The following is an 18980-nucleotide window of genomic DNA, read 5'->3' as shown; positions in this document are numbered from 1 at the left end:
AGGATCAGGACACACATGGCTTCATTTAGGCACGTGGCTTCCAGGGGCAATCCTTAAGTAAGGCGTGTTGGTGCTCAGCACAGCCTGTTCAATGCTAGTGTACTAAAACTGCTTGCTGCATCCGGCCAACCACTGATGCCATGAGACTGTGCCCCGCATCTTGCGGTCACCTAGTAACCTGAGTTGGCTCAGTTCATACTGACTTGTGGTATACTGAGACTGCTCACCCTACTGTGCTGATCGCTCATAACAGTAATGATTGCGTCGCGCTGTGCCCTGCTATCTGCCTTTTCCTCTTCTGACTAATGGCGTCTTTATTTACAGCTCGACTGTTGTGGTACCAACACGCTCACCAATATTTTTGCATCGTTCGCAACAGACGATCTCTGCCCGGAGAGCAGCAGACTGGCAAACATTGGCAAGGTAGGTCATTAAGAGTGCACGAAGGTCCACTGATTATTAGTCCTGTCGGCTGACTTAGTAGGCGACTGACCCACCATGTTGCTTGCATGCGGAACAAAATACTCTGTATTGTGATTCTGGTGATCACCCCGTTCTAAGTGCTTATTACTTTGGCAAAAGTGATTTGTACCAGGTGACTTGTTTTGCTCAAGGAGGGGAATTGGATCTCATGGGCCATGGATCAGCATTTGATTTACTACCTTTCCTAATGTTGGGACTCCCAGGTTTGGTAGTTTTCCGACATTTGTCTATTTATTACTGTTTATTTTTTTCTCATTTTATATGTATTTATCCATTTTTATTTGGGGGGGAGAGTTAAAAAAAATGGAAGCTTAACCTCGTATTTCTGCATATTTGTGACCAGTAATTGTACACTAAAACTTAAATGCATAGTTTAATGGTGTAAGTTAACTTATGATACATCAGTAGGCTTGTATGAAAAGAAGTTTTAGTACTCACACATGTGCCATCTGCAGCTGTTCATGATCGATTGGCAACCTTCTCCATATCACTCGGAGCTGTTGACCTAGCAAGGATGATTGGCATAATTGGGATCCCCGGTGAAGACTTACCGAGCACTTTACTGAACTATTGATCGTAATTTTTTAACCATCGTTTTTATACAGCATGATGCTTTTAATTATGAATTCCTTTTTAATCCACAATGTTTTTACTCAACTGCTGTTTAATTCCAGTGTAAATTTGTAATGATTTTAATTAATCTGCAGATCTTACTAGGTAGGCAAAAAAAAAAAAAAATTTGCAACCTTCTCCCGATCAGTCGGAGCTGTTGACTTGGCAGGATTGATTGACATAATTGAGATCCACCCAGTAAAGACTTTTAGTTTTTATTCATTTTTAAAAATAAAAACAGACTGGGAATTGGTTACATAAAAGAAAATGGTCTCTACACCTAAATGAAGCCTTAGCACGTTGATTTAAAGTATAAAAAAATAATTAAAAAAATGTGTCAGGGATTCAAAGGATTGTGAGAGGGTTCCCCTACAACTAACGAGCATTAAATGCTAACATTTATGCATTGAATGTGAGGAAGCAGGCCGTTTGGGGGTTTGACCGACACTTTTGCCCCCTTTTTAGGTTTTGCCTAGCGAAAGCTGCGCTCTGCGCAGCTTTTCGCGCAGGCGAAATCCTGTTGAGAACTGTAGGGTGCTTTGGGTCGGCCCTCGTCATTGATTGGCTGGCTCCGTAAACGGAGCCTTGCCATTGGACGAGGGGCCTGTCCGTCAATGCCGGACCAGACACGGGGGCGTTCCTGACATTCTTTGCCTTTTGCCGACGTCACGCGACGCCGGGAACGCCCCCGAGTCTGGTCCGGCATTGCCGGCACCTCCCTTGCTCTACTGTCATCACCACAACACTGCGCCCATTTTATCCCAAGCTAAACACTCGGAGAGGCGCAGTGACCGGGTCTTTGAAGGCCGCTCTCCCAATGAAAACAAGTTTTCTCTCCGAGTCAGCACGAGCAGGAAGACGAGCAGCGCGCCTCCCAGCTGGCCTCTCGCATCAGCATCCAGAGCTGCCCTGCGCGGTGTGTAGCTTCAGAGTGGAGCTTCAGAGTGCAGAGTGGAGCTTCAGAGTGGAGCTTCAGAGTGGAGCTTCAGAGTGGAGCTTCAGAGTGGAGCTTCAGAGTGGAGCTTCAGAGTGGAGCTTCAGAGTGGAGCTTCAGAGTGGAGCTTCAGAGTGGAGCTTCAGAGTGGAGCTTCAGAGTGGAGCTTCAGAGTGGAGCTTCAGAGTGGAGCTTCAGAGTGGAGCTTCAGAGTGGAGCTTCAGAGTGGAGCTTCAGAGTGGAGCTTCAGAGTGGAGCTTCAGAGTGGAGCTTCAGAGTGGAGCTTCAGAGTGGAGCTTCAGAGTGGAGCTTCAGAGTGGAGCTTCAGAGTGGAGCTTCAGAGTGGAGCTTCAGAGTGGAGCTTCAGAGTGGAGCTTCAGAGTGGAGCTTCAGAGTGGAGCTTCAGAGTGGAGCTTCAGAGTGGAGCTTCAGAGTGGAGCTTCAGAGTGGAGCTTCAGAGTGGAGCTTCAGAGTGGAGCTTCAGAGTGGAGCTTCAGAGTGGAGCTTCAGAGTGGAGCTTCAGAGTGGAGCTTCAGAGTGGAGCTTCAGAGTGGAGCTTCAGAGTGGAGCTTCAGAGTGGAGCTTCAGAGTGGAGCTTCAGAGTGGAGCTTCAGAGTGGAGCTTCAGAGTGGAGCTTCAGAGTGGAGCTTCAGAGTGGAGCTTCAGAGTGGAGCTTCAGAGTGGAGCTTCAGAGTGGAGCTTCAGAGTGGAGCTTCAGAGTGGAGCTTCAGAGTGCAGCTTCAGAGTGGAGCTTCAGAGTGGAGCTTCAGAGTGGAGCTTCAGAGTGGAGCTTCAGAGTGGAGCTTCAGAGTGGAGCTTCAGAGTGGAGCTTCAGAGTGGAGCTTCAGAGTGGAGCTTCAGAGTGGAGCTTCAGAGTGGAGCTTCAGAGTGGAGCTTCAGAGTGGAGCTTCAGAGTGGAGCTTCAGAGTGGAGCTTCAGAGTGGAGCTTCAGAGTGGAGCTTCAGAGTGGAGCTTCAGAGTGGAGCTTCAGAGTGGAGCTTCAGAGTGGAGCTTCAGAGTGGAGCTTCAGAGTGGAGCTTCAGAGTGCAGAGTGGAGCTTCAGAGTGGAGCTTCAGAGTGGAGCTTCAGAGTGGAGCTTCAGAGTGGAGCTTCAGAGTGGAGCTTCAGAGTGCAGAGTGGAGCTTCAGAGTGGAGCTTCAGAGTGCAGAGTGGAGCTTCAGAGTGGAGCTTCAGAGTGGAGCTTCAGAGTGGAGCTTCAGAGTGCAGAGTGGAGCTTCAGAGTGGAGCTTCAGAGTGCAGAGTGGAGCTTCAGAGTGGAGCTTCAGAGTGGAGCTTCAGAGTGGAGCTTCAGAGTAGAGTGCAGAGTGGAGCTTCAGAGTGGAGCTTCAGAGTGGAGCTTCAGAGTGGAGCTTCAGAGTGGAGCTTCAGAGTGGAGCTTCAGAGTGGAGCTTCAGAGTGGAGCTTCAGAGTGCAGAGTGGAGCTTCAGAGTGCAGAGTGGAGCTTCAGAGTGGAGCTTCAGAGTGGAGCTTCAGAGTGGAGCTTCAGAGTGGAGCTTCAGAGTGGAGCTTCAGAGTGGAGCTTCAGAGTGGAGCTTCAGAGTGGAGCTTCAGAGTGGAGCTTCAGAGTGGAGCTTCAGAGTGCAGAGTGGAGCTTCAGAGTGGAGCTTCAGAGTGGAGCTTCAGAGTGGAGCTTCAGAGTGGAGCTTCAGAGTGGAGCTTCAGAGTGGAGCTTCAGAGTGGAGCTTCAGAGTGGAGCTTCAGAGTGGAGCTTCAGAGTGGAGCTTCAGAGTGGAGCTTCAGAGTGGAGCTTCAGAGTGGAGCTTCAGAGTGGAGCTTCAGAGTGGAGCTTCAGAGTGGAGCTTCAGAGTGGAGCTTCAGAGTGGAGCTTCAGAGTGGAGCTTCAGAGTGGAGCTTCAGAGTGGAGCTTCAGAGTGGAGCTTCAGAGTGGAGCTTCAGAGTGGAGCTTCAGAGTGGAGCTTCAGAGTGGAGCTTCAGAGTGGAGCTTCAGAGTGGAGCTTCAGAGTGGAGCTTCAGAGTGGAGCTTCAGAGTGGAGCTTCAGAGTGGAGCTTCAGAGTGGAGCTTCAGAGTGGAGCTTCAGAGTGGAGCTTCAGAGTGCAGAGTGGAGCTTCAGAGTGGAGCTTCAGAGTGGAGCTTCAGAGTGGAGCTTCAGAGTGGAGCATCAGAGTGGAGCATCAGAGTGGAGCATCAGAGTGGAGCATCAGAGTGGAGCATCAGAGTGGAGCATCAGAGTGGAGCTTCAGAGTGGAGCTTCAGAGTGCAGAGTGGAGCTTCAGAGTGGAGCTTCAGAGTGTCAAGAGCAATGCCAATAGCTCTAACTTTAACAAAGGCAAAACCATTGCATTGTAAATGCTTGTTTTGATTAGGTGCTGGTGTAGTGGCTCTGGAATGCCCTGAGCCCTAGTAAACGGGACTCCGTTCATGCGCTATGACTCTTAATAAGGTACATGATTGATAGGCTTGTATCTAATCGTCCTAGACCAACTTACTTGTATGTCCCTCGTATATGTTACCAGGGCCTTTAAGTGTCTCCTGAGGAACTGCAGGTCTTGTTCTGCCACCTTGAGTGGGATAAGGTAAAACAGTGCTCCCAGCCTGCCAAATGCGGACTTGAAGTGCAGTTTTAAAGTGCAAACTTGAATTTGGCATCAAAGTTGTTTTTTCCAAGATGGGTCAGCCATCATAGCTGAACTTTCACCATGTGAAAAACTTTCTGCTGCCCCATATTCCACATTGTCTTCCAATGGGAATGTTGGCATCATCAAGCGAGGTCACTATCCGGAGCCAAGAGACTCCTAGATGTCACCGAGGAACAATCAAAACATAAAAGGCCTCCCACAACGCAAGATCTGCAGTGTCCTAGGAGAAGCAGATGGTGGCTAGAGACGTCAAGCAATTGAGGATATGAAGCCCTATGCAGCGATCCTGGCACAAGAGAGAACACCAGTCCTCTAAGATGAAGATGCATCAGACAAGAGACTACTGAGATTCCCTATAAAGACAAATAAATCAAAGTGATGTTCAGAGAAAACTTCCCCACCAGTATTTGCAGCAGGGGGAAGAAGGTATCTCTCAGAGGAACTAAAAACTTCAGCCAGGTCGTGGTGAGTGGGACTGGGATAAGATTCCCGGGCAGTTTAGTGGCAATGGGTCCTTCCCAATCCTGGCTTAGGCAAGTTAGATTTTTTTCTTTTCTTAAATTTCCCGGTAGGGATGAAGAAAATGGAATGTTTTGTGTAGTTAAGGGGTGGGTCACCATTGAAGGGAGGCGAGATATACAGTTCAAACAACCAAACATAACTATTCTGTACAATATAACTCACAGACGATGAATACGTGACTGGAAAGGGGGAGACCTCCCACCTAACCCATACCCAGATGTACAGGAAAGGAACACATCTGTTGAAAATACTTATCCTCAGTGCTTGTGGTCTGAGGACCACTGTTAAAAAAACAACAAAAAAACTAGCAGTTTTGTCCAGGCACCACGACATGAAATGCAACATTTGTCTCCTACAGTAAACACATTTGCTGTCATCCTACAAATTAAACAGAACAAGGATGATGTGCTGGAAGACATTACCCTGTAGTTTAAAGAACATGATAATGGCTGTTAGCATAAACGTCCTTTTGAGTGCGCCTAAGGCAGTGATTAGGGGTATGATAATGACAGATGTGGTAGAATGATTAAAGAAGGAAGAGAAAAATGGGATAAATTGTAATTAAAACCTAGGATCTGGAAGCTGTACATGGGACCGTGTTAAGTAAGGAGTCCAAGAGGAGAATCTTCAAGTAGTTTATTGAAGTCAGAAAATATAGGAGCACAGGCGGAGCCAGCAACACATCTCATAGCCAAGCAATGCAGGACGTAACTGACTACCAAAGAGAATACAGTCGATGCATGCAAGGATAACATTCTAGAAGCATATAACAGCTCGAGCCTTAAAGCTGTACTAAAGAATAAAACACAACATAACACATCCCCCTCCCTTACAAGGAACGAAAGGAAAACAGGGAAAAAGGGGTAGACGGGAAAAAGGGAGAGGACGTAAGGACAATAAAAAACAGGAGTTTACTAACAAGGTCTACCTAACATAATCCTTAAGCCAACCAGGTGAAACTCTCAACCTCTTAGAGTTATCTGCGACTGGTATGGCAGGAACAGAGTTAGCATGAGTGAGAGTGTTTTCAGAGACAGGTAAGGCTGGAACAGGATCAGCATGAGTGAGAGCAGGGCAAGAGGATGCATTTGTATCCAACACATTTGGATCACTGAACACCTCCTCCCCTTCCCCTAAATGAGGAAGTGACAAATTCGGGGCTAGCTGAGACTGTAATTCAGTATTCTCAAAATAATCCTCAATCCAACCAAAATCACCAGAAGATACCTTCCCTGGCTCCACGTTCTCTACCCCGTGGTCTTTGCAACTATCAAAAGCAACATCCTTTAAATTCCAAACTTTGCCATCGTTAAGTCTGACAGAATTCCTGAGAACCTCAACAACCATCTTAGGTGAATCAAATTTGTTCTCACCCTTCGCTACTCTATAAGGTTTCCTAACTCTTACCCAGTCGCCTGCGTTTATAACAGCATCCTTAGCACCATGACGTCTATCATAGTAAGTCTTGCTTTTATCGTGAGCCCTAACCAGACTTCTCTTAACTTCCTCCGGGGACCACTCTTGAATACTGTCTTTGAAAACCCAACCTGGATTAAACTTGCATCTGGGCAATCTACCTCTCATCATAACAAAGGGGGAGATACCAGTGCAATTATTCAAAGTGACTTTGTAGGACCACACAGCCTTCTGTACCTCCAACTTCCAATCCAAGTTTTTGTTGTTAGCAGCTTGCAAAATACCTTTAATAACTCTATTAAAGCGCTCTACTGTCCCATTCCCGCTGGGATTGTACAACGAGGTGGTTTTATGTGTGATGCCACATTTAATAAAGTACTCTTTCGCATCCTTTGATAAAAATTGAACTCCGTTATCCGTTAGGATATTAACTGGTAGTCCTTCCACTACAAAAATTTTGTCTAAAAACTTTAACACAGTTTTAGTGTCCACATTCCCTACGAACTTAACTATAGGCCATTTGGTGAAAAGATCAATAGCAACTAATCCGTATTCTTTCTCATCCCCAACTGGACCAAAAATGTCCACCGCAATAGTCTCCCACGGAAGACTAGGAATAAGTCCCTCACTCATGGTTGGTCTCAAAGTCTTCAAAGACTTGTCAGCTGAACTACAAACAGGACACGCTTTAACAAAGGTCTCAACTTCTTTGTCAACTTTCGGCCACCAAAACAATTTTTTGACCGCTAATTTTGTCCTTACTATGCCGAAATGCCCCTCATGGCACATTTGTAAAATCCTTTTCCTCAAACTTACAGGTGGGACGATTCTATCACCCCTCAACAACATGTCACCTTCTGATGATAATTCAGAACGGATCTCCCAAAAAGACTTCAAACTGCCTGACAAATACCTTTCTTTAGGCCACCCTTGACAGATAAACTTTGAAACTTGTACCAAATCCTTGTCCAGTCCATGCTCTTTAGACCAATCCTCCCTGCTGATGGCTGGAGCTCCAGAATCGTGTACAAACGCCACAGTGAATTTCCCCCACGGGTCATCCACGCACTCCTCTAGAGGGGAAGGTAGCCTTGATAAACAATCGGCTACCACATTGTCTTTCCCAGGTACATAAGTGATGTTATATATATATTCCTTCATGCGCATGGAGATCCTGGCTAATCTAGCCGAAGCAGTTGCCGTGCCTTCAGAGGACAAAATGTGGACTAACGGTCTATGGTCTGTCCTGATACTGACCATCTTACCCCACACAAAGGCACGAAAGTGTTCTAAAGCCCATGCACAAGCTAAGGCCTCCCTTTCTATGATAGGGTATCTGCTCTCTGCTGGTGACAATGCTCTGGAAGCAAACAAAATGATCCTCTCTTTTCCATTTTCCCCGATTTGTGATAAGACAGCGCCCAAACCTTTGTCGCTAGCATCGGTTGTCAAACAGCAATCTAAATTGGGATCAAAGCTAGATAAGGCATTCACTTTCTGTAGTTCCCACTTAATCTCAGCAAACTCACGTTCACACTCCTTGGTCCATTCAAATTTCACATTTTTTTTAAGTAAGGACCTTATATGGTATACTTTAGAAGCGAAGTTTTTAACAAACTTAGCGCAGTATTCTGCCATTCCCAAAAAGGATTTGATTTCTTCCTTAGATTCAGGTGCAGGCGAAGCAACAATGCTTTCAATAAGAGATGCCTTCGGCCTGACACCTTCCTCGCTGATTATGTGGCCAAGGTAAGAAACACTTCTCTCACCGAACTTACATTTAGACAATTCAACAGTTAACCCTGCAGAATTAAGTGTCTCAAAAACTTTCCAGAGTTTAGTATCATGGTCCTCCTTGTCATTACCTGCAATCAAAACATCATCCTGAAAGAAACATATGCCCTCCATATTGCCAAATAATTTGTGCATTAGACGCTGAAAAACAGCTGCGGCTGATGCCAGGCCGAATGGCATCCTTATGAATTGAAAGCAGCCAAACGGCGTGATAAAAGCCGTCAAGTGTCTAGATTCAGAATTTAGAACTACCTGGTGGTAGGCAGCCGAAAGGTCCACCGTGGAGAACCACGTTGCCCCTCTTAAGGAAGAAACCATCTCGTTAATTTTTGGTAAAGGAAAACGTTCGATTACTATATTTTTGTTAAGGTGGCGTAAATCGATACACAGACGAATCTTGCCATTGGATTTTCTAGCTACAACTACTGGACTAATCCATTCTGAGGAATCTACCTCTTCTATAACACCTTTGGTAATGAGACCTTGAATTTCCTTTTTTACTTCATCCCTTATCAGCAAGGGAATAGGTCTGACCTTATGTACTTTCGGTAGAGCGTCACTCTTGAGCATGATCCTGTGCTCAAAACCCTTTAATTTGCCTAATTGACCGCTCACAACTTTAGTGAACTTACGTTTCAAGGCGTCTTCGATCTTACTACCCTCATCTACAACTAAGACTTTCTCCTTACTATTAGGGTCTAGGATGATGTGGAGGTTTTTCTGGTCGAACCAACCAAGGACAGATGGTCCCGTTTTTGCTATGTACACTTTACCTCTAGAAAGTCTACCTTTAAATAGGAAAGTGAGCCATCTAAAACCCAATAAACCTATTCTATCACCTGTGTAACTCACAGGATTGACATCTGAAGGATTTAACTTATCTCCTAATTTGTGAATAAATTTCTTCCTCCATACCTCCTCATTCATAATCGTGTATGGGGATCCCGAGTCAGCATATACATTTACCTTAATGCCACCCAAGGACACTTCGCAAATTGGTTTACCTTCCATTGCTTCATCAGTGATATTTAACATGTAATTACCACTTACATTTTTGACACAAACATCCTCATCCTCACCACTCTCACTTGCACTGCCATCATCATTCCAAATACATTTGACATTGCCGCGTTTGCGGCACATTTTGCTAAAATGCCCTATTAGACCACAGACACTACACTTCTTCCGTAAGGCAGGGCACGACTTGAAATAAGCCATATGATCTTTGCTACCACAACGATAACATTTCCTGTCCTCTGGCTTGTTGTCCCTTGCTTGATTTCTGAATGGTTGATTATAGTTCTTGTTGTGAAGTTGTTTGGTCTGATTCTTTGTTGTACTTTGAATCTTGAAAACTGCAGATGACGTTTTGTCTAATTCTTTCACTGTGTCTTTGACAATAGTAGCACACCTCCCTGACATTTCCGACTTCCTCATAATTGCAAGTACATCATCAAGAGGTGCATCACCATTGACCCAAAGTCGATCTTGAATTGGTGAATTGTCATTATGCATAACCAATTGGTCTCTAATGAGGTCATCATGAAGGTTGTCGAACTTACAGTCAATAGCCAGTTTTTTTAAATCATCTAACCACTCATCAACCAATTCTTCTTTCTTCTGTTTTCTTTGGAAAAATTTGTGCCTTACAACACCTATGCATACTTTGGGAGCAAAATACCTGTCCATATCAGCAATTGCATTATCAAATTCACTTAGGTCAGTATTCACCACTTTTTGCATTCGTGAGAAAGTTTTTAAACCTTTAGGCCCCAAAGAATGTAATAGTATCCTTTTTTGTTGCTCAGGCTTCATTTTACCGTTTTCATCAATGGCACAAATATAATTATTAAAATACTCCTTCCATTCCACCCACTTCATGTCAGGTTGAGAACCTGTGGCCCAAAAAGGTTGTGGGGGACTAATAACAAAATTTTGTTGGGCCATTGCAGTATTTTTGGTTTGATCACCAGTATCCATAAATGAATTAATATGAAAGAAAAATAGTACACGTACGTAAATGTAAATTTTAGTGTTCCGACAGTCTCACCTGTGCTCCTCGTGAAGAATAGTCAATAAATAACTCCGCTTGTAATAATGAATGTGCCTGTTCCGTGTCGGCACTGTGGAGGAAAGGCAGCGTGAAGCGGCGTGTGAAATTGACAAACGCCGATCGCTGAAGTAATTCCCCAAAATGGCCGCTATGCAGGGTCACGCAGCGTGACCTTACGCGCCTCCGTCACTCCGTTATTGCGAGTGTAATGACGTAGGAGAGTCGCGTAGGTAGCAGTGGTCGCGCAGCATGGAGCGCGAGTGGAACTTTGTTCGGTAATTGAAAGATGCTGGCGGGTGCCGTCAAAGATCGTAAGTGGCAACGATTTTTCTTGGCCTACCTTAAGCAGTCTTACAAAGTCCATCTGTGGTTGTGCTGGAGAGGACGAAGTAGCGGTCCATAGGCGCGGGGAGAGTAGAAAGGGTTGATGAATCCACCGGTATGGGTTGAAGTGTGATAAGATGTTTTCTTCTCTTTTTTTTTTTTTTGAAAAAAAATTATAATAAAGAGATTAAAGTTCAAATCCCTCGTCGTCGCCAGTTGTTAAGTAAGGAGTCCAAGAGGAGAATCTTCAAGTAGTTTATTGAAGTCAGAAAATATAGGAGCACAGGCGGAGCCAGCAACACATCTCATAGCCAAGCAATGCAGGACGTAACTGACTACCAAAGAGAATACAGTCGATGCATGCAAGGATAACATTCTAGAAGCATATAACAGCTCGAGCCTTAAAGCTGTACTAAAGAATAAAACACAACATAACAGACCGGCACAGCTAAAACGTGGAGCAAGCTGGAAGCAATAGGAGGTCAATTAAAGATTGTGGATATAGACAAGGCGAAATATGCTTCGCTCTGTAAAAAAAAAAATACTACAGAGAACAGTTTAAAGTGTTCTAGCATGCAAATTAAGTGATTTTGGCTGTTAAAGGATATCAGTAATCATCAAAGACCAATCTGTGGACATTATTAAAGATGAGACATAGCACAAGCATTCGCCAATTATTGTAGTGACCTATACACGGTGGATCACAAATCCTCAGAGCACACTTGCTATTTGTTTCACATTCAAATACGTCCAGGCTTTCTGATGCCCGAGCAGACACTTTGGAGCAACTCATTTAATTAGAGGCGATGATGCCAGGCATATCTAGACTCTCTACTAAATAAACCCCTCACCACAGTTGGTTATACGCCTTTTCTGTAAGACATTCTGCCATACCCTTGCTCCTCTCCTGATCTGGATCAATGACTGAATCCATGCTTAATGCCTCCATCGCAGTAATTCACAAACCTAGAAAGGATTGCACGCTTCCTATAGATTGTGCTCTCCTAAATTTTTTTACTAAACTGTTGATGAACAGGGTGCACTGGTCCTTTCCAAGTGAGACCCTCAAGGCCTTTGCCTTTAATTCTAAGTTCGAAGCATGAACATTTTGCTGTTGTAGACATCCAGTTGTGATTCAGTAATTGGGGCGGTCCTCACTGAGCTACTCATGCAAAGATAGTATGAGACGGGAGCACCATCTTTCCTCACTGCTGTTTGTGTTCTACTTGGAACCAATGGTAGTGTGGAAGAATCTGAGAATCTTGGGGTGACAATAGGGAGGAACACACAAAAGCGGTGTTTACATGTGTGTATTATATTTACAGACCCTGTCCTGATACTACTCACCCATCCCTTGCACTCCATCGAATCTTTGAATGAGGAAATGTGTGAATTCAGGGGGTCTTGTCTGTAGTTTTAATTTAAAATTATAAAAAAATCTAAGATTTTCTGTCCTGCGTGAGTCAAATTCAGAGTCCATTCCATTTTCCGTGCGTCACAAACAATATTGCATACCTTGGAGTTAGAATCACAGCTACAATAAACACAATGGTATGCATAAATCACTCTCGTAATTACAAAGTAGGTGCCTACACCAAAGCACTCCCCTCCACTTAACCGGAACTGGTCCTCCGACCAGTATAGGCCCTCTTGGACCCAGCTTTGTTCCTCGAGGCCTCGCCTTTACTTCTCCTGCAGCTTTCTCTCCCTCATGCCTTCTCTCTTGTGCTACACTTCTGCCTTTTTCCTCTTCACTTTCAGCTTTTGTGCCTTCTCTGAACCTTTTGCTCTTGCATCTTTTCCTGAACTCTTGTGCACTTTTCTGAACGTTTGTGCCTCCTTCTGAACTTTCACGCTAGTGCTCTTTTGTCTTTTTCAATCCTTTCATGCTTTCTTTCTGACCCCCAAATCCCCTGTGCTCCCCCCACCCAACCCTGCCTACTGGCCCCCTGCGCTCCTCCCAGGACATCCTTGATGGCAGCCGCTGTGTGACCTCTCCGCTTGCCGGCCAAAGGCAAGCCTTTCTGCGCCCGTCCATGTCTAGTGCTAGCGACCCCTGGTTGGATCACCCTCCAAAGTTACACAGAAGCAACCTGTTGCATGATCAATCCTTGATGCCTGTCCATCCCTTGCTGCTGCACTGCACCCCCTGCTTCCACCTTTGCTTCACCTGCAGTATCATGCCCTCCCGCTGACTCCCACGCCACCCTCTCGCAGCCGCACCAAATGCCACACCAGACCCTCAGCAAACACTCATATGCATGCTTCTCAACTCCAGCTTGCTCCGAAAGCACCCAATGGAAATCTGGGATATCCTCTGCGGCAGTGCACCAGACTTCCTCTTCCTGATGGAACCGTGGATAAAACCTGCCTCCTCTCCCGACATTGCAGTGGCCATCCCAACAGGGTACAAGATTGCCTGCCCTGACTGCCTTCACAAACCCAGACAGCGACTCCATCATATACAAGGTCATCCTCCATTGCTCAACTTCCACGGACCCATACACTCCCTTCATGGAACACATGCGCTTCAACCTACAATCCACTGACGGCTCCACCCTTAAGGGCACTCAAGTATACAGACCACCCAGACCATGAGGCAATTTCAGCAACCTCATCGCTGACTTTGTTGCCTCACTCACCATCAACTCAAGGACTTCTTACATCTCAACGATTTCAGTTTCCAAGACCCATCTGATCACTGCTCCATGACCTCCTTGAAGGGCTGACCAGCATAGGACTTTCTTAGCTTGTCATAGACCCCACACACAGGGCAGGACACGCTTTAGATGCAGACAACAGCATCCGCTACCACTCCGCCTTACCACTCACATGGTCCATTCCATCATAGATATCAAAATCTCCAGGCCACAAGCCAAAACTCCCATTGGCACCAACCTACCCAGTCAGAACTGGAACAGAATAACCAACTACCCTCGCTGCACACTCGAAACCTAGTCGAGGACATGACCAATTTTAACCAGTGGATCTTCAACTCTGCTGACGCCCTCACACCCATCAAGACTCAATAACACTGCAGAACCAACAAACAGGCCTCCTGGTACACCGAAGAACTCTGGGACTCCAAATGATACTGCAAACAGCTGGAAAGGAAATGAAGAGCCAACCATGATGACAGGTCAGCCTCCAAGGCTGCTTTTAGGCACTAGCAGAACCTTCTGAAAGATGCCAAGAGAAGTCTCCTCTTCAACCGGATCAAAGCCAGCTCCAACAGTGGCAAAGAGATATTTGCCATCATCAAAGAGTTAAATACTCTAGAAGACTTGCCCAACGTAGTCCGTCCCCTCCCCACTCCCCACCCTCCCACCCACCAGGAACTCTGTGACGAACTCCATCTTTTGTCACAGCAAAAAGATCTATAAGAACTACAAATAACAGAACTCCAAGGACATCAGCAACCTGCCCACCTTCCACACACACACCTAACCAACTGGAGAATACTCGCCAAGTAAGAAAGCGTTCGAGGCATGTGGGCTGCTAAATTCATATCTTAGCATTAGATCGCCGCCTAGTGTTGGGCTCGGATGATTGCACATTGTTGTCCTGGAAGAGTCTTCGAAGTATCCTGAGATAGGTGGCTCCTCCCCTGGACTACAGTGCGCATGGGCATCGGCTCCATCCCCAGATTGTTTTTTTCCGCCATTGGGTTCGGATGTGGTCTCGACGTCTTACTGTCGGAACCAAGAAAAACTAACTTTTAGCGGCCAAAAGGCCTCGATTTTCTTGCGTCGGTATTGTCTGCGCACGGTCTCGAGTCTTCCGTCTCTTGGAGCCGGAATAAGCGGAGTTTTCTTCGCTCTCGGAACTTTGAGGCCTTCTCATCGCGACATGACTGCAAGCCTTTTCGGACATGGAGCGGAGCCCGTTTAAGTACTGCCCGCTCTGTGGGTCCAAGTACCCACACATCGATCTACACCCCGTGTGTAACAAATGCCTTTCGCCTGACCACGACGACGGCAAGTGCAAGTTGTGTGCACAGTTCCGCTCAAAGAAGACTCTCAAGCTTCGGCGCGCGATGCGCATGGAAGCTACACAAGCGGCCCCGGATCCGGAGAACATCTTCGGCGACCAAGACGAAGAGGACCAGGGTCATCATCTCCAAATCTCCCCACCCGAGACGGAGGTCGAGGCGGATCCGGGAGACGACGACGGAGTCGCGGGTCAAGGCCTTGAATACGTCGACGAGGTAGGAGACGACGATGAGATTTATGGGGCCGCGGCGGATAGCTCAGCGGACGAGCTCTGCCCCGAAGGTTACGAGGATACCGACCGGGACACGGGATCGCCTGTCGGCCTTACCCAAGACCCGTTGCCGCAAGCCACAGCCCCGCCTTCGGGCCCGGCCACGGACTTACTTGCTGGGCAGACTGTTTCGAAACCGAAACCATCGGGATCGACAACACCTAAAATGGCCGACCCGAAAACGAAACCGAAAGTTAAGGACTCGAGTGTCCCTAAGATGGCTGCCGTGCCGGTTAAACCGACGGTGCCCGCTACCCCATCGACTCCGTCGACCTCCGGTCCGCAGAAGTCGAAGAAGTCCGTCGATTCCGATGCTGCGAAATCGAAACCGACGCCAGAGGAGGGGTCCTCCAAGAAAGATGGTCGGCACGGGACAGCGGCTACGACGCCGTCAAAACCCGCCAAAGTCGGCTCCAAGGAGGCTACGCAGGCACACGGAAAGAAGTCTGTGCCCCGAACGCAGGAATCGGAGGCGGTAAAGACAGGATCCGCGCCCAAAACGCACAAGGCCCACAAGGACGTCGGATCCGAGGGGAAAATCAGACCATCCTCGTCAGCGCCGACACAAACTGTGAGTGTGCCGTCCCCCATAGCCGAATCACTGAAAAGAATCAGGGAAAAGGCCTTTGCCCCGTCGGCTCCGATACCATCAACGCAGCCGCGAAAAGACACTCCAGAGAAGCCGTCTGGGAAACTTCTCTTTATTTTGCCGCCGAAGGAAGTGCCAAAAGCATTTTCAACCAAATCGGCACCGAAACAGGTGATTTCTTCACCGACTGGCCCACTTCCACGTCAGGTACTCGAATCCGAGGACGATTCGGAGCATTTCATCGACGCTGACACAGGCAAACTGACCCTCTATAAGAGGAAAATCACTTCGGAGCCAGTGGACCCCTATGTCATCCCACTAAAGAAGAAGAGGGTGCCCCTTGACGCCTCAGGCCTCACGGAACCAATCCAGCCTCCTCCGAGACGGAGCCCTACTCCCTCCCCAGAACACTCTGCGGGTGAGGGGTATGATGAGGACGAGCAGTACAATTTCCCAATCAATGAACCTGATGTGCAACCGGATTCATATGATGACACTGGTGACCAGAACACCCAAGGTGCGGGGCAGGACCCGCAACCTTTTAATGCACGGGCATCCCCGACTGAGGATTCAGCAGGTTTTCATGCACTACTCGAAAGGGCGGCAGCCAATCACGATGTGGACATGCATGCCGACCCTGTTGAGGAAGACTTCCTTTTCGACACTTTTTCAGTCTCTGAAAGGACAGTAAAGACACTGCCTATGCTTAAAGGAGTCCTCAAGCATGCTGGGGACATATTTAAGGAGCCTACGAGAGCGAGAGTGGTCAACCCTCGCATTGAAAAAAAGTACAGACCTGCACCTGCAGACCCCGCATACATTCGGGGACAATTGCCACTGGACTCTCTTGTGGTCGCCAATGCCAGGAAACGTGCCAACTCCCAGACTGCGGGTGAAGCTCCTCCCCCGGATAAGGAATCCAAAGTGCTAGAGGCAGGGGGCAAAAGAGTAGCTGCACAGGCATCAAACTTTTGGCGCATCGCCAATACACAGGCGCTCTTGGCGCGTTATGATAGGGCGCACTACGACACCCTAGAACAGATTGTACAACACCTGCCTCCACAGTTCCAAGAGGGCACCAAACTGCTTATTGAGGAAGGGAAGCTAATCTCAAACGCAGCCATCAAGTGTGCACTTGACGCTGCGGACACAGCTGCTAGAGCTATCAACACTAGCGTTATGCTGAGACGACAAGCGTGGCTCCGCATCTCAGGGTTTAAACCGGATATTCAGACAACAATTCTTAATCAGCCAGTCAATCCTGATAGTCTGTTTGGTCCGGATGTTGACACCACCCTAGAGAAAATAAAGAAAGACACAGAAACTGCTAAGTCTATGGGGGCCCTACAGTCACAACAGTTTCGTGGCAGCAGTTTTCGTCGCTCAGGTGCACGTGGAGTCACCAGAGGACAAATGGGTCAACAATCCCAGTTCGCAAAAGGTGGGGCACAATCCTCGTTCACTAAACAGAACAAGGGAGGTTACAGGAATAACAGCAACAGAGGTCGCGGCAGAGGAAACAACAGCTCCCGCACCTCTACTCCCAGCAAACAGTGACTCTCTGTCACTGCCCCCGACCACCTAACACCTGTCGGGGGGAGACTGCAGCAGTTTCTGCCCGTCTGGAGAAACATCACCACAGACAGGTGGGTGCGACAACTAGTCCAGTATGGTTATTGCCTAGAGTTGAAGTCCACTCCACCCAACATCCCGCCAAGGCAACGGCCTATGTCCGCAGAGCACTTGCTCTTATTGCAGCAGGAAGTAGTGGTGATGCTGCAAAAGGGAGCAATCGAGCTCGTGCCGGTGGGGGAGGAAGGCACGGGGGTATATTCCCTGTACTTCCTTATTCCAAAGAAGGACGGATCTCTCAGGCCCATTCTAGATCTACGTCCCCTCAACCTGTACATACTATCAGAACATTTCCACATGCTTACACTGCAACAGATTCTTCCCTTGCTAAACCAGGGAGACTTCTTAGCAACCTTAGATCTCAAGGATGCTTATTTCCACATTCCACTACACCCGTCACACAGGAAATACCTCAGGTTCACTATTCAAGGCAGGCACTACCAGTTCAAAGTCCTACCCTTCGGAGTCACAACAGCCCCGAGGGTGTTCACCAAGTGTCTGGCGACAGTAGCGGCGCACCTCAGGAGGCAGAACATCCATGTCTACCCCTACCTAGACGACTGGCTCGTGCAAGCCAAGTCAGAGCAACAGTGCGCCGCAGACATGTCGACTACAATTCACCTTCTTCACGATCTGGGTTTCTCCCTGAACTACCCAAAATCGCATCTTCAGCCGGCGCATGTCCGGCAGTTCCTAGGTGCAACGATCAACACCCTGACGGCCATGGCTCAGCCAAACCAAGTCAGGATAGACAGCATGCAGGCTCTGATCCAAAAGTTCAGGCCACAACACTCGCTTCCAGCGAGAGTGTTCATGCAATTGATAGGCATGATGGCCTCCTGCATCTTCATAGTCCCTCACGCACGGCTACATATGCGCCCACTCCAGGAGTGCTTAGCGAATCAGTGGACACAGGCTCGTGGGCAATTGACAGACCTAGTGTTGGTTACCAGTCGGGCATACGACTCTCTGCATTGGTGGACTCCACACAACCTTTGCAAGGGCCGACTGTTCCAAGAGCCCGTGCCGCAGATTGTCCTGACAACGGACGCATCTCTCCAGGGATGGGGAGCTCATGTGCTCACTTACACAGTGCAGGGACTATGGACGACGCAGCAACAAAAGATGCACATCAACTATCTGGAACTGATGGCAATCTTCATGGCGCTCAAGTCCTTCATTGTACATCTGTGCAACAAAGTCGTGCTAGTCCGGACGGACAACATGACCGCGATGTACTACATTCAAAAGCAGGGAGGCACCCACTCGCCACAGCTGTCTCATCTGGCTCAGAGCATGTGGAAGTGGGCCATTCAGAGGAACATTTTCCTCATGGCAGAACACCTCCCAGGAAAGGACAATCAGATGGCGGATCTGCTCAGCAGATACAGCCATCAAATGCACGAGTGGGAGATACACCCATCTGTTCTCCACCCGTACTTCCAGCAGTGGGGTCATCCGGAGATAGACCTGTTTGCCACAGCAGAGAACGCAAAATGCCAACTCTTTGCCGCCAGGTTCCCTCACCCACAGTCGCAGGGGAATGCGATATGGATGAACTGGTCAGGCAAATTTGCGTACGCTTTTCCGCCAGCCCCTCTAATACCGCTGGTCGCAAGAAAGCTAAGGCAGCACGAGATGACTCTCATCCTGGTTGCTCCAACGTGGGCGCGCCAGGCTTGGTACACCACGTTCCTCGAACTCTCAGTGGTGCCGCATCAAAGACTGCGCCTCACGCC

The 18980-nt window shown here is 47.7% G+C and overlaps 1 protein-coding gene across 1 annotated transcript in view; it reads left to right on the top strand.

The window, feature by feature from the left end:
* CD81 (CD81 molecule) overlaps window positions 1–18980 on the top strand; it is a 228427-nt gene that overhangs the window by 175180 nt on the left and 34267 nt on the right. Inside the window, exon 6 of the mRNA XM_078682732.1 lies at window positions 325–423. Coding sequence (XP_078538858.1) covers window positions 325–423 — 99 coding nt within the window. The remainder of the gene's footprint in view (window positions 1–324; window positions 424–18980) is intronic.

Source organism: Lissotriton helveticus, chromosome 3_1, assembly GCF_964261635.1.
Source record: "Lissotriton helveticus chromosome 3_1, aLisHel1.1, whole genome shotgun sequence".
Classification (NCBI taxonomy): domain Eukaryota; kingdom Metazoa; phylum Chordata; class Amphibia; order Caudata; family Salamandridae; genus Lissotriton; species Lissotriton helveticus.
The sequence above is the reverse complement of the archived record's forward strand: the minus strand, read 5'-3'. Positions and strand labels throughout refer to the sequence as shown.